Source organism: Gavialis gangeticus, unplaced genomic scaffold (genome assembly GCF_001723915.1).
Source record: "Gavialis gangeticus isolate Ggan-Ray unplaced genomic scaffold, GavGan_comp1, whole genome shotgun sequence".
Lineage (NCBI taxonomy): Eukaryota > Metazoa > Chordata > Crocodylia > Gavialidae > Gavialis > Gavialis gangeticus.
In genome coordinates, this window is record NW_017729001.1 from 10,567,389 (window position 1) to 10,582,927 (window position 15,539).

The following is a 15,539-nucleotide window of genomic DNA, read 5'->3' on the forward strand; positions in this document are numbered from 1 at the left end:
CCAGGATTCAGGCAGCCGCAGGAGTCCTTCACCCCACAAATAATCCTCCATTTATTTGCAGCCATTGAGATTCAGCTTACTACAATATTAGACAAAGGCAACCTGACAGGCACTGTATGCCCTCTGCACTCATATGATCATGTTTCACAGCTGGCTCAGCGTGTCTCAGCTACCTGTACAGCCACCACAGCTGGACTGCTGGAAGGCCAACAGGACAAACCAGCTCCCCAGGCTATGTATGCAGGGCTGGTTTGTTTGCTCGTCACCCGCTTTCTGGCACCACTCTCACTCCTGCAGTCATCCCACTTCTGAGCTCTCTCTGCAACACCTGGTAAGGTTTGAAATCTGCCCTGGGGCTCCTGCTGCCCCCCTTGACTCAGGTTTCCCACCTTCACCGCTGAAGGGTGCTGTCCTTGTGCTCTGCTCTCCGGACCCGCATACATACCACCCCCTCACGACCTTCTCTCTAGGCTGGGCCACAAAAGCATCAGCTCCTTGGCTCCTTGAGGGCTAAACCCCTCAGCCTCGGGCTCAGACGAGGGGACTACAGCCTGCGTAACTCCTCCAGGCTCGCCAACCCTGTCACCTGGTTTGACTCCCAACTATTTCTCCCGTTCCCTTCACTCAAAGCAAAACCTCGCGGGGGGGGCAGGTGCAGCGGCCCCGGCGAGCGGGGTCTTGCTCATGGGAGGGGCCAGGAGTTGGGTGTGCGAGCCGCCGGGGGCCAGGCCTGACTCCGGCCCGTCAGCGGCTCTTGGGACACGGGCCTGTGCCGCCACAACCAGGTCACTGGGCATGGGCGCACCCCGTGCTGGGGAGGAGCCAGCGACCATAGTCAGCCCATCCCCTGTTCGGGGGAGTCGCCGCTGCCAAAGCCCGGCACAGCTGGACGGGAGCGAAGAAGAACTCGTAGAGCCCCAGTCGGGAGACGGAAGCCGGGATCGGCCCCGAGCCCCGCAACCTGAAGTACCGCCAAGCGTATACCGGAAGTAGGCCGAGGAGCCGAGTTCCGGCCGGAAGTACGCGGCGGACCGGAGCGGGCGCTGCGCGCGGGCGGGGAAGGAAGAACGGGGCGCACCGCGGAGCCGGAACAGATAGCGGCTCAGCGCGAGGCGGTGACTCTGCGCGACCTCCCGCTGCGACTGGGGTTCCGGCGGCCGGTGAGAGCGGGGCGGGGCGGGGCGGGGCTGGAGGCGGTGGCTCTCGGCGGAGCGGGAGCGGGAACCGGCGCCTCCCGCGGCGTTGTCGGGTCTGAAATGTGCGATGGTGGCTGCGGAGGCTGCAGTGAGAGGGTTTCTGAAAAGCTGCCGAGCGTGAGAAAAAAGCAGCCTGCGAATAAGTCTCCTCCTGCGCGGGGGTCGTTCGCTGCGAGTGAAGCGTTTGTGTATGTGGGGGCCAGCCGGCGCCGAGCCCGGGGGCCGGTTGAGATCCCCCGAGAGAGACTCGGCGTTGCACCTGCTGCTGCATCAATGAACTGCCCCCCAGACTGCCCTGCTCATGAGCCCTCTTAGCGTGATCTGTTGTGTATCGCACAAGGGTGGAAATTAGAGGACACGTGCCATAATGAGTGTAGACCTGGCAACACGGCGTCCCAGCCCCACCCCTACCAGACCACAGCTCGCCTGCAGGCCCTGGGCAGGTGGAGCCAAAGCACGAGGCCCCAGGGCAGCTCCTGAGCAGGAACCTGGCACCTCCCTCCTCGCTGGGGGCTGGGCCTTGGGCAAGGCGTCATCCCTTCGGCCTTTTTCCTCCTCCTGTTTGCATCTGTCTGAGCTGCGTCAAGCGTGAGCAGCCACTGTCCCCTCTCCTGGCCCCAGCAGGTCTCCTCACCCTCCCAGCTTCCCCTCACTCACCTGCAGCCCGTCCATGTTGTGTGTATGGGGGGGGTGGTCTGTTCTGGGCAGGTTCCCCACCTCTCACAACGAGACCTCTGGCAACTGGTATCTCCTGGTGCGAGGTGTCTTGCAGCTGCTCCTCCCCGCTGGACTGCTTTTGCCACATTACCCATCCTGATAACTCCATCGCAAGCCGCCTGCCCCTTGCTGCTGAAGCAGGGTCTCAGGCTGGTCCCGTTCCCCTGAAGGGCTTTCCCCTCTTTCATGCGCACACTTCCGTTCATTTGCATGTGAAAAACACAGTGAAGCTTGCAAGCTGCTTAATTCTTCCTTGGGTTTTATGTGCTATGCGGAGCTTTCAGAGTAGTTATAACAAAGGCTTGGAGTTTAATGGTTATTTAGCTGTTGCACATGCACAGCACAGCCTGTATGTGTATTAAGGATATTTATTCACAGCTTCTGGCTTCAGTTTCTCAAAGATGCAACACATGAATCTTTCTCCTTTTATTTAAGCCAGAGAATACCTCTCATGTACCTCATTAACTATTAACCCTTTCCTTAAATGAAGAAACTAAAGAATGGTACAGCTAAAATTAGTGAGGGGAGGGGGCAGGTGGCAGCTTACAAAGCTGTCAATTCTGACCAATCAGTTCGCTGACAGAAAAAAACAGGACATTAGAAAAACGGAGACCCCGTACGTGGCTTGGTGGTTGATGGTGCCCTATCAGTTTAATTGGGGAATATAAAGCTCCTAGTTGAGCTCAGATCATATTGGAAAGTCTGGATCACAAATACAGTCCTGGAGTTGGATGGAGTTTCCCCTCTCCCTCACTGGCAGGAACCAGCATTAAATGCAAAGCGCCTACATGATTTAGGAGTCTGTCCCATTGTTTTTTAAAAAAAAGATCCTGGCATGGAAGAGCCTAGGACTCATTAGAAGTTAGTGGAATTTGCACACTGAAGTCATTCAGGTACTTTTGACATTTTTCTTCCATTGAAGGGATGGCTTGTATATGTGGGTTTATTTAATCATTAGGCTGTTAGACTATGACACAGCTAGCCAATTTTAATGCAGTACAGAGCTGCACACAGTACCAATGTGCAGTCCCTGTGCCATACACCGTGCAGGCTGCATGCTGCAGGGGCTGTTCCTTGCCCTACCATGCAGGCTGGACCAGTAGCACATGGCTCCTCTGCTCCTTGCCTCTTCCTCCCTTCCCCTCCACGCAGTGCAAGGGCTGCATGCAGACCTCCATGCCCTTCCCTATTGTGTGGCAGTAGCGAGGGGTGGCTGCAGGATCCAATGGGCCCATGTGAAGCACTCACAGGCTGTCCAACTGGACTAAAAGATAATGATCCTCTTTCTCCTCCATCAGCCACTCCACTTGGATTTAGTCCTACCAAAGTTTCAGGGGTTTACATGGAATTATGCATTACATGGGCAACTGAAATGCCATGGCTTGAGGTTAATAGGCTTTACTACTCTCAGAGTGAAAAACAAAGAAAAGCACAGGAGGGGTACTTTGTGCCTGAAAGCTTGTCTAAACCTCTCCCAACTGTGCTGTTGATCTAATAAAAGATATCACAAAATTCCTTGCCTCTTGAAATAAACAGTGACATTCTCAGAAAATTGTGTGAGAGATGTTTCCCTTCCCTTATTTCCATGGTTATTCTGGGTAGAATTTTCAAGCTGTTTTTTGTTTCAAAAATAAAATGTTGTTAGAGAAAAGTTAGAAATATCTTTCATTCTTGCACAGGTTTTAATTTCCTATTTGGCTTGGTGTTGTTAAAAGTGCTGCTTGTATGCTTACTTCTAGATGTGCAAGAAGATCTTTGTGCACATACCTGGTATACAGACCCTGTTTCCACATGTGTGGCAAGATGCTTATGAGCATGCCCAGGAGGGATATGCTATGGCCACTTATGCTTTGTTCCACTTGGGAAGGTGCATAATTCCATGTAAACCCCTGAAACTTTGGTAAGAGTAAATCCAGGTGGAGTGGCTGATGGAGGAGGAAGAGGATCTTCTTCATCTTTTAGTCCAGTTGGACAGCCTGTGAGTGGTTCACATAGGCCCATTGGATCCTGCAGCCACCCCTCCTACTGCCACACAAGGGCATGGAGGTTTGCATGCAGCCCTTGCACTGGAGGGGAGGAGAAGGAAGGTGAAGGCAAGGGTCACATGCTGCTGGCATGGGGCAGGGGAGCCATATGCTACTGGTGCAGCCTGCATGGTAGGGAGGCATGGTGGGGTGGGGAACGGCCCATGCAGCCTGCAGGGCGTATGGCTCAGGGACTGCATGTTGGTAGTGTGTGCAGCTCCGTACTGCATTAAAATTGGACAGTCCTGTCGTAGTCTAACAGCCTAATGATTAAAGCACTTATCCAGGAACCAGGAGGTACAGATTTTAGCCCCCTTAGCTAAAGGGGGCTTGAACTAAAATCTTACGAGGACAATGCCCCCTAACTACCAGGCCATGGGCTACGCAAAGCCAGAAGAACCCTTCATCCCTCCTGTTGATGGCCCACTGGGCAACCAGGAGAGGTTCTACAAGGCCAGAAGAAGCCAGAGGAATTCTGTCTCTGACTCATGGACTTGAACAGTGCCTTGGAAAGGAGGATGTTTTGGGTTCTGCCCCCTGCTCCTGCCCCACTCTTGATTCTGCATTTTACTTTTAATTGTCATTGGATACAATGGATCCATGGCAGTGAGAGCTATCTCTGATTTCCCTGCAAGGCAGCAATGGGTTCCAAGTCCCATAACCGGTCTTCTGTCTTATCTACAGATTCATGTGGAGGACGAAAACAGCAGTGGTATCTGTATATTCCATCCTCCAGTGTTGCTGTCATACACGTCAGGATATAGTCTGTCAAGGCCATTTGATCTTTGTATGCATGTAGTCTTCAAGTAGAAGAGCAGAGTTCTGATTCCACTGATGTGCATGTCATGCTGGCTTTTTCTTTTCAAGGCTTCAGAATGGGGAACACAAGCAGTGAGCGAGCTGGAATGGAGCGCCAAGGCGGGCACAAGGCATCCCGAGGAGATGCGTCAGGTACAAAAGAAGGTGACAGACCAAAAATCTTGATGGACAGTCCTGAGGATGCGGACCTGTTCCATTCAGAAGAGATGAAGGTATCCTGTGTTAGTGCACTCACCTCTTGATACAGACACTTGCTGACTTAGAAAGTCTATCTAGTTTTAAGTTTTGTCTCTTGGAAATTAATGATATTTGAGCTATTTTCTGTACAAACTTATTTCTAGAAACTTGAAACATATCTGCCTGTCTTTCTTTCCAAACTGAGAGAAGAAAACTTTCTTATTTCTTTATTCCTTTGACTTTTAAGCAGATTCCTGTGGCTGAAGTACCACATATTTAACAAATATAAATTGTAGAAAGTTATAAAGGTTACTGGCTCAGAACTCTTGTCAAGTCTTGTGTGTCAGTATATACCTGCTTCCTTTGCTGTGTTTTTTGAGCTCATTTAACCTTAGTTGCCTTACTCACAATGGTCATCTGGAGTATTACTGTTTTCGATCTCAAAAGTTCTGTTAGAATTCCTTATTTAGTTCCCCATTCTTCCCCTTATTGGGTGCAGGAAGAACATCTAACCCACAATCTTTCAACGTAATCACATGTTGTGTACACAGTAATCGTCCTTTCATCCAGGTGCAGGTTCTCTGCAGCATTCTGTGGAGTCTTAACAAATGGCTTCTCTAGTAAATTCCCTTTTTAACCACTGAGCTTAAACATATGCAGATGTTTGCGTCTCCTGCTGCAGCTGTGAATTAGATTAATTATTTTGCCTTTCATTGTACTATTTCCTGCAAAGTATGGGGGCCTCACTCTTAACAGGGTGAAGAGTGTTTTTTATAAACAGATGTGCAAACAGTTTGCTGAGGTACCAGCTCCAGTTCTTCATCTAATAGTAGCCTTCTCTGAATTGATTTTTCAACTTAAGGGTTTACTGCTCTGCAGAAGGGAGAAGTTGCCTTCTGCAAAGCATTAGTTGTCTGGGGGTTTTCCTTACCTTTTACAGGGAAAAGGAGCCAACACGTGTCTGTCCTTGAGTAAAATGTTGTGCTTGTAGGCTCCACTGGAGAAAGAGGAATTCCTCGCCTGGAGACAAGACCTGGAAGTGAATGAAAAAGCCCCTACCCAAGCTCGACCAACAGTCTTTCGATGGACTGGGGGTGGAAAAGAGGTTTGTTTATCAGGCTCTTTCAACAACTGGAGCAAAATCCCTCTTACACGAAGGTAATAAACTTGTTCCTTTACATCGTATCTGTCTGAAGTTGGGGTAATATTTAAAAGTAGATTATTGGACTCTTTTTGTTGCTGCTTTCACCATTGTCTTTGAAAGCTCTTGAGGAGGAAGTAGAAATCTATTGTAGAAGGCAGGACATGCTGGGAAGATCCACAACTTAGCTGCATTGTAAGCATTGACATGGAACTTGTATACCGGTGTCTTATAGCATTGGTTTGGGAAAGGAATTCCATGCTGAGGTAGCATGGGAGATGTATAGACAGGAGTAGGAAAAAGGGATTAACAGAGCATTGCTATCCCTGTTACTTTTGGAGTGGAAGGAAACAGGGAATGTATAAAATGCAGCAGGAGTCAGGCCCAGAAAGCCTCTGGAGGTCTGAGCTAGAAGCATAAACATGATGCAGTTTCAGAAGGAGGGACTGGAGAGATTCAGAGCTTTGTGGCATGCTCTGGCCAACAGATCAGCTGAGCAGTCTCTAGAGCTTTTATGAATTCACTGAATTCATTCTCCCCATTGTTATTTCTAAGCATCTAATCTAAAGAGGCATCTATCCCTCTAACTTGCAGTTGGCAACAGCTGCTGTAAATCAAAAAAGCTTTTTTACTGCCTGTCTTTCTGCTGGATACTCATTTCAAACTCAAATGGCAAAACCAGGTCTGACAGGGATTGCACTCTTCACACTTTTGCCCCCAAATTTAGGACAAAATGAGAGAGGGAGTTGCGTGACCAGTCCACTTACCATGGGTTCTGCCTGACCTCCTTCAGTATTCCAGTGAACTTCAAAACAGGCAGGGAACTCAGAGCAGGAATGACAAATTAATCAAACTGCCTGTGTTCAAAGTGGCTTTTCCAGGGCATAGTTTAGTTGCCACACTCATCTTCCATTTGTTTGTTCGTTTAACAAGGCAGACTTGTGGGTAGAAAATACTGAAAGGCAGGAGTGAACTGATCTTATATGGGAAGTTCTGGTTGTTGGGACAAAGCTAGCAGATGCATGTTAGTCTGAATAACAGAAAGAATGTGTGTGCAAAACCCCAGCATTACCCCTTGGCCAGGGGAAGGATTCTTTGGCGCTGAGCATTATTGTGAAACATCTTGAGTGTTGTATCAAAAGAGCCGGTACTAATCTGTCACCACAGAGGCAACCATTAACTCTAGCTTGTTTCTGTACATCTAAGTGATGGCATTTGTTTGCCTGACAGGTGTTAAATAGGCAATTGCTGTACTCAGGAACTCTCTTAAAGAATGCTAAGGTTTCAAGAGGTGCAAGTGACTTTATATTGTGATAAATGAAGTGGAACTGTACATGGACAGACTTTTGAGAATAAGGGCTTAACTGTTTGCCTGTTATCAACTGCAGCCACAATAACTTTGTAGCAATCCTGGACCTGCCTGAAGGAGAGCACCAATATAAGTTCTATGTGGATGGTCAGTGGACGCATGATCCCTCCGAGGTAACATTTTCTGTGATTCTGTGCACTTAAATTTTGATTCATAGACAAGAACAGGAGAAATTAATTGGTTTCTGTTCCCACCTGACAGAAAGGGCCTTTGCTAACAGTAGTGATGGATTGTTTCAACAAGCTCAGGCAGTCAGTGTTTTTACCAGCTGGTCTAGGTAACTGTCTGTCTGTCTGAAGGGAACTGGTATCACATCCAGCAACATTAACAAGAGGCTAAACAATAAGTTGAAGATGAGGATTGTGTGATATTGGTTTAAATCATAGAATATTCATAAACCTGCACATTTTCTGTTTTATCTACTTGTTTCTTTCCAGCCAGTAGTCACCAGCCAGCTTGGTACAGTTAACAATATCATTCAGGTGAAGAAAACCGATTTTGAAGTATTTGATGCTTTGATGGTAGACTCCCAAAAGAGTTCGGATGTTTCTGGTATGAATCGCCTTTAATTTTTTATATCCTCCCTTTGAATTTGTGCAAAAGTTTCCTGGTCTTGTTAAGGCTTCGAAGTGGATGAATCTCTCCTTATACCTAAATCTGTTGCATATGTATAGAGTTCAGATAATCTAAAAAGAGTGGGAATAGTCCTTGGTTCAGATCCCATCTGGATCAGCACTAAGTCCCTGTCTGATCACAGTTCATTGGTCTATGAAGTGGATCAATACTACCTGACACTGAAACCACTGTTGCCAGCCTTGGTGGACAGGGTTTCACTGGCTTTATTACTTTGGGAGTTAATGTGTCCTTGTGTAACTGAAGATAGTCTCATCTGATATGAGTGACTTTTCCATAAGTATTGTCCTATAAAACTGCACAGCAAGAGGCAAAACAAATGAACTTTAGGGTCAGCTTGTCGACTCTGTATCAACACTGAGAGTAGCTTGATTGCATCCACTCAGTAGGGACTTAGGAGGATGGCAGAATCAGCATCTTCCTTCTAGAAAGCCCTTTCTGCTGACTTGAAGTAGAGACAGAAACACACGCAAAACCAGTCTGGGCCACCTCTACCTAGAAGAGCTTTTTGTTGGGGTAGATTGTGGGATCATTCAAGTTAGTGATGAGAAGAGAGGTGATGAGAAGTATGTCTGCTTGTATACCAGTGCTGCAGCAGACTTCTACAGTTCCTCAAGCATCCTCTCTTCTCTTCCTTTGCGCAGACATGCAGCTTCTGATTCCGACGCCTCTCAGCACTGCAGTTAGGGTTGTTTGCACTTCCTTGTGCACATGAAGGAATTCCTTAGAAGTAATCATTCCAGGGTTTACCAGGACTGGAAAAAAACAATGTAAAAGGAAGTCTGTCTTGGCATCTAGTCCTAAACATGCCAGAAAAATGTTAGGCAAAGAAATCAGAAAACCTCAGGAGTAAGCCAGCAACCTTGAAACTTTGCCTGTCCATGCTTCATGTGCAGGTCTGAGTTAGATTACTTTAGGTATTTAACATGAGGAAGGTTTACATGTCTTCACATTTCTGTGTCCAAATTTTGAAATAGTCTCTTTCATGTTTTTACCAGCTAATGCTGTTCTCATGCTTGTGTGCTGCTGGCTTCTACCAGTCATGTGTTCTTTAGATGAAAACTGCTGGACTTAGTGGACTTATAATAAAGAACAGAATATTCAAAGTCAAATGTTCAACTTCTTCCTGACAGAGCTGTCAAGTTCACCCCCTGGACCCTACCACCAGGATCCCTACATTTGTAAACCAGAGGAACGCTTCAAATCTCCACCTATTCTTCCACCACACCTGTTGCAGGTCATCCTGAATAAGGACACTGGTATATCTGTGAGTAAGCAAATCTTCTTTGGATGAGGTGTCCAAGAAATGCACTGGACTGCTTGCAACAATCCCAAACTTGGAAGTGTACCCCAGTAGGCAAGATTTCTATCAAAAGCCAGAGTGATCTGTTTGTAGTAATCTTCTTTCCACCGGATAGTGTCAAAAAGCTATTGTATGGAAACTAACGGGTTAGGCTGGTGTTAAGGGAGAATGCATAGTTTTGCCATAGTTCCTTGAAACTTAAGGTACAACTTCCCCCACTCCCTCCTCAAAACTGGAAGAACAGTGACAGTTTGACTCTCCATGAATCCTAATTTCTGTACTGCACAACAATTAGAACTTGCTGAAAAACAGCAAGCCTGGTCATAACCTCCTTTCTGCCTCTGGTCCAACCCTAACACAAGAAAATATTCCATGTAAATTTGACAGAAGAAAGGTTTGAGGGGTTATCTGTTAGACAACAGGTAGTAACTCCTCCTCCTGTGTTTTTCAGTGTGATCCAGCTTTACTTCCTGAGCCCAATCATGTTATGCTGAACCACCTCTATGCACTTTCTATCAAGGTAAAGTTGGGGGTGGGGAGACTTCCCATTTCTGCCAGCTGCACACAGCCCAGGGCTTCACCATGCTGCCTTTTTTTTCCTTCTTCCTCAGGATGGTGTGATGGTGCTTAGCGCTACCCATCGTTACAAGAAAAAATACGTCACTACATTGCTGTACAAGCCTATATGAATAACCCTGCAGCTAGTGGACCTGTGTGCTGGGCCAGTGAAGTGCCAGAAGGAACAAATTCTTCTCCGAATACAAACATATGCATGTGCTGTGCTATAGCAAACAGACTTTTCTTACATTTTTAAAGATTTCACACTTCTTTTATATTTGGCTTGTTTTCCCAGTCCCACCTGGAAGCTTTCAGTCAAGGCAGCTCAGCTGGGACCACACTGCTGGCCAGTGGCACTGCCATGTTGTCAGCTTGGTATAAATCGACTTGGGGTTTACCAGTGAAATTGTGAGGGAACATATGGGAATAGCAACAACTTGAGTGTCCCTCAACAGTGATGTGGGCCGTAGAAAATACATATTCTAGGAAGCACAGGATTCTTGCTGCTCCTAAGCTGAATTTTTCATTCAGCCAAGAAAAGCCAAATGATGGCTAGGATCCGAGCTCCAGAGTGTCGCTCCCTGCTGGCTTGGACAAGTATGAAAAATGGTGTTCTTTCTGTTAAACCACTCCAAGCAAAGCGGGGTGCAACCATTGCACACTGTTTTTCAGCAGGCTGGGTTCAATAAGCTTCCTCATGTGAAGAACACCATAGTATTGTTTCTCTTAGGAGAACTGAGAATTAATTTTCCCCAGTGGAATTTCTGATAAAGACATTTTTTTTTTAATTGCTGGGTTTTGTGTGGACCATATAACATGTCCTGCAATAATCTGTTCTTGTAACAGATGTCTAATTCTGTTGCTGATGAGGACTTCCCTGCAGCTGGGTTAGGTTACTGACTCACTTGATTTTGGTTTAAGGATTAATTCTTTAGGGACCTACCAAAATAGAGGTGGCAGATGGGCAATTGCACTGGCTGCCATTATTGTGGGCTTATCACAGCAAGCCCCGTCTACCTCTGTTGGCCTAAGGGGCTGCAGTGGTCCTGCCCCTTGACACTGATAGGCTGATAGGACTGCCTTTTGTACAGCTCTGCCCCTTCCACTGATTGACGGAGTGGGCTGGTTTTCATGTGGCCTCACCCTCGCCACTGACTGGCAGAAAGGGATGGGGCTGCATGAAAGGCAGCCTTCTTGGCTAATCAGCAGTGGAGGGAGGATGGGGTGGCTGCCATCTTGGCTGCTCCCCTTCGTGCAGGTTAGTTTCCCTACCCACCATCCCCACTGGGGAGCCAGCTTCTTATTTTTAAAAAGTCCCTATTTTTTTCCTGCAATTCCATGCAAAATCATGGAAACTGCCATTTTTTGCAGTTTCCACAAAAATCATGAAATTGCAATTTGAGTAGGTCCTTACTAGTTCTTCAGCAGCAGCTCTTTTCACACTGGTTTTTAGGCGAGTTCAAGTTATTGTAAAAACTATAGTAAATAGCACTGGGGGGCAAACTGATGTAAGCGGGTGCAGTTCCCTGAGCACCAGTGGCACTGCACCAACTTGCATCAAAGCTCAGTTGGCTCCAACTCCTTACTTGTAGTTGACTCTGCCAATTTAAGTCCATGTGGCTTTTGTAGCCAGGGCTACAACATCTATACGACTCCTTGCTTTTATTTATATATGTTTTACATGAACACTGTTCTCACCAAAGGTGCTGGGTTGCCTCCATTAGAGATTATCTAGTTGATCCCAAAACAAATGCAGCATGGACAATGCAAAATTGCCTGCCAATGTGCCTCGGGCATGACCTGAAGGGACCAGTGCAGGGGGCTAATTCATTCTCCCTGCTGTCCATTTCTTGGTGCTTGTGAGTGCCAGTGGGTGTGCCAATTGAGACATCAGCCCATGTCCTACTACAGAGGAATGCACACTGTAAATATCACCAGGTAGCTAATCAGGTGATGGCTTAAGTCACAAGCAACCATGATTTGAATGTGAACAAGTTACTGACAGAAGGCTTCTTACCAATCGTCTGAACCATTCAGTTGCCTTGTTGAAATAATTTGAGTAGCTCAGTAGATCTGGGTTCACTTCTGTGGTTTTCTTTTGAAAACAGTCTTTCTCCATTGTCTACTGTGGATAGCACTTGACATTCTGAAATATGGAACTGCTTTCACTTTGTTTCACCCCCTTCAGAAATGAGTTAGAAATAAAAGCATTTTCAGGAAAAGTAGCTAATGTGGTTTGGGTTTTGTTCCATCTTCTTGTCCTGCTGACCTAGACCATAAGGCATTTTTCTCCATTGTTACATGCTTAAAATTCCAATTTTAAAATAAGTTCTAATACTTGCCCACCCATTGCAAACTGGTAGAGTTTTTTTATAAAGGTAGAGCACAAAAGTAGCCATGTTGTGTTCTGTGTTGTGTACTGACTGCAAAGGTTATCTTAAGTCTGTTCACAGTTGATAGAATCTCTGAGGCAGCACAGGCACAGTTCCTGAGATGGGTGCACACCATCCATCCTTATACCATTCACTTGCATGTGCTGTAACACGTGAGCATGGGGCAGTAGAACAGCTAGGTTCAGCCCCAGTATAGCAGAACGTGGTATTTAGTAATTGGCTCCAGAGTGTCCATTGGCTGGATCCCACAGCATATTCATTTGGTTTGGGTCATAGATGGTCATATTGGGGTAGTTAAAGGCTGCTGTAGTGGAAGGGATTTCCAATTCCAAAAATGTCAAGTTGTGACTGGAGCATCAACTTGATTACATTTTAGATGTGGTGGGTTGTTTGTTTGTTTTTTAAGTTCTCGCCCAAACCCCACAAAAGTCTGAAAATACACTAAACAGTTCACCTACAGGCTAACTCATCACTATGGTTTAATTTAATTTGCCACCAAGGAGCTACTGAACAGGGTAAGCAGTTTGCAGGCAGCTTGCTGGGCGCAACAGGAGAAAGTGGAAGAGAAGCTAGGCACCAGATGCTGCCCAGGGAAGGTAAGTGATCCAGAGCTGCATTTGGTTTGCTGCGTGTGTCTGGTGGGCTGTGTGTGTTTGGGAAGTGGGCTTTGAGAAGGGAGTATTGCTGGCTGAGTGATTGCTGCTTGCTAAGTGATTGCTGTATGGGCCTGACAGAAGTCCTAATGAGGGGATGGAGCCAGTTCAGGACCAGCAGGGTATAAATGAGGTCTGCCTGAGCAACCAAGGAGCCAGCAAACAGGGTAAGCACTTCACAAATCAGTTTGCCTGCCTGCCCCTCCCCCCCGCCCATTTTGAGGGGAGATCCTTCCAGTTTGGTGTGAGGAAGCAGGGAAGAAAATCTTTTGGGGCTAAGGAGTAGTAAACCGGCCAAGTTCCAGGAGAGTTTGCTAGGGCAGGTGCACTTGGAAGAAGGGCAGTAAGAGAAGGCAGATTGAGAGACCAAGGGAAATGGCTGGAGGATGTCACAATGCCTCTGCTTGCACCTGTGAAGTTTCTGTCCAGGCAGGACCGCTCACTGATGGGCGTCCACCCAGGTCCAGGTTTGGCACTGTGGGGGACTGCGGCTTGCAGGTTCCTTCCAACCTATGGCCAGGTTGGAGTGCCTCCTGGTGGTATGTCTCAGGGAAGAGGCAAGAGAGCTACAGGAGGTGGTGAGGCTCCAAAGCATCCTCCTTCATGAGTTCATCAATTCGATGCTGGAGATTTCTGGGACTGAAGCACAAGCTGCAAGAGGTGGCATTAGAAGAGAAAGAGGACATGGACACCCAGGAGGGTGGAAACTGAAAGCTTGTGACCTGTCAGCAAGCAGAAATATTCATCTTTGCCTGCAGCAGTTCGTCTAGAGAAAAGATATGCAGCCCTAGCAACTGAGAGAGGAGCACTTTCCATTGGTGGAGGAAGACAAGTCAAGCCTCACCAAGGTGGGAAGGATCATGACAACCACCACCAAGAAAAAGCGACAGGTGTGGGAAGTTGGAGACTTACTTCTGCAGGGGATGGAGGGAGCCATCTGCTGACCTGTCCTGTTGTCTCAGAACATCTGCTGCTTGCCCAGAACCTGGATCCAAGATGTCACAAAGGGATTACCGAGACTTATCCAGCCCTCTGACAACGATCCCATGCTGCTCACCTGTGTGGGCACCGATGATACCACCAGAGGAGGCAGTGAGTGGATCAAAAGTGACTACAGAGCTCTGGGTGCGAGGGTGAAGGGGTCTGGGGCTCAGGTCATGATTTCTTCAATCCTGCCAGTCAAGGGAGAGGGCCTGGGCAGGAATGGGTACATCCTGCAAAAGAATACCTGACTGCACAGGTGGCATTGCCAGCAGGGCTTTGGCTGGCTTCTTCAACCATGAGATGATGTTCCAAGAAGGATTGCTGGGAAGAGCAAGATCCACCTGATGGAGAGGGAAGAGCATCTTTGCAGGCAGGCTCACTAACCTAGTGAAGAGGGCTTTAAACTAGGTTTACCAGGGGATGGAGACCAAAGCCCTGAGGTAAGGGGAAGCAGGAGGGAGCAACTGGGGAGGTGCTCTCATACTTCCCAAGAAATTGGGGAACTTGACTAGTTACCTCAGGTATCCGTACACAAATGCATGGAGCCTGGGAAACGAGGAGGAAGAACTGGAAGTCCTCGCCGTCACGGAACTGAGCTGTGACGCGATCAGAATAACAGACGTGGTGGGAGCTCGCATGACTGAAGCACCGTCACGGATGGGTACAAACTGTTCAGGAAGGACAGGCAGGGCGAAGAGGACAAGGAGTTGCACTTTATGTAAAGGAGCCCTATGATTGTCCAGAGCTTCCGTCTGAAATTGGAGAGGCCTGTTGAAAGTCTCTGAGTTAAAGTTAGAGGGGAGAACAACAAGGGTGATGTTGTGCTGGGGGTCTGCTATAGACCACCAGACCAGGAGGAAGTGGGGGATGAGGCTTTCTTCAAACAGCTAGCAGAAGTTTCAGTCACAAGCCCTGGTTCTCATGGGGGACTTCAGTCACCTTGACATCTGCTGAGAGGGCAATACAGAAGTGTGCAGGCAATCCAGGAAGTTTTTGGAGCGTTAGGGACAAGTTCCTGGTACAAATGCTACAGTGGCCAACTAGGGACCATGCTCTTCTCGACCTGCAGCTCACAAACAGAAGAATTGGTGGGGAATGCAGTAGTGGATGGCAACTTGGGCAGCAGTGTGTGTCCCTTACTGAATGAGGGAGGCAGAAAAGGCTGAAGTGCTCAATGCCTTGTTTGCTTGTCTTCACAGGCAAAGGTCAGCTCCCAGATTACTGCACCAGGCAGCACAGTTTGGGGAAGAAATGAGCAGCCAACAGTGGCATGGTAGCTTGGGCTCCCTCCATCCCCTGCAGTGGCAAAAGAACAGATTAGGGACTAAGCTGGACACACGCAAGTCTATGGGACCAGATGGGATGCACCCAAGGGTGCTGAGGGAGTTGGCTGATGTGAATGCAGAGCCACTGGACATCATCTTTGAAAACTCATGGTGATCAGGAGAGGTCCCAGCGGATTGGAAAAGGGCAAACATAGTGCCCATGTTTAAGAAAGGGAAAAAGGAGGATCCAGGGAACTACAGACCAGTCAGCCTCACCTCAGTCCCTGGAAAAATCACGGAGGAGATC

The 15,539-nt window shown here is 47.7% G+C and overlaps 1 protein-coding gene across 1 annotated transcript; it reads left to right on the forward strand.

Moving 5' to 3' along the window:
• The first annotated feature begins 1,083 nt into the window (after positions 1–1,083).
• PRKAB1 (protein kinase AMP-activated non-catalytic subunit beta 1) lies at positions 1,084–11,207 on the forward strand. The gene is made up of 8 exons (XM_019506774.1): positions 1,084–1,160; positions 4,805–4,968; positions 5,925–6,091; positions 7,463–7,556; positions 7,881–7,995; positions 9,210–9,343; positions 9,831–9,899; positions 9,991–11,207. Exons 2-8 carry the CDS (start codon positions 4,813–4,815, stop codon positions 10,066–10,068), a joined length of 813 nt encoding a protein of 270 aa, XP_019362319.1. The 5' UTR covers positions 1,084–1,160; positions 4,805–4,812; the 3' UTR covers positions 10,069–11,207.
• The last annotated feature ends 4,332 nt before the right edge of the window (positions 11,208–15,539 follow it).

Bases quoted from the DNA above. Each gene is read 5' to 3' on its own strand.
- PRKAB1 (XM_019506774.1), top strand. From the start codon at position 4,813: ATGGGGAACACAAGCAGTGAGCGAGCTGGAATGGAGCGCCAAGGCGGG. The intron at 7,557-7,880 runs GTAACATTTTCT...GTTTCTTTCCAG, and splicing joins GGACGCATGATCCCTCCGAG to CCAGTAGTCACCAGCCAGCT. The intron at 7,996-9,209 runs GTATGAATCGCC...TCTTCCTGACAG, and splicing joins AAAGAGTTCGGATGTTTCTG to AGCTGTCAAGTTCACCCCCT.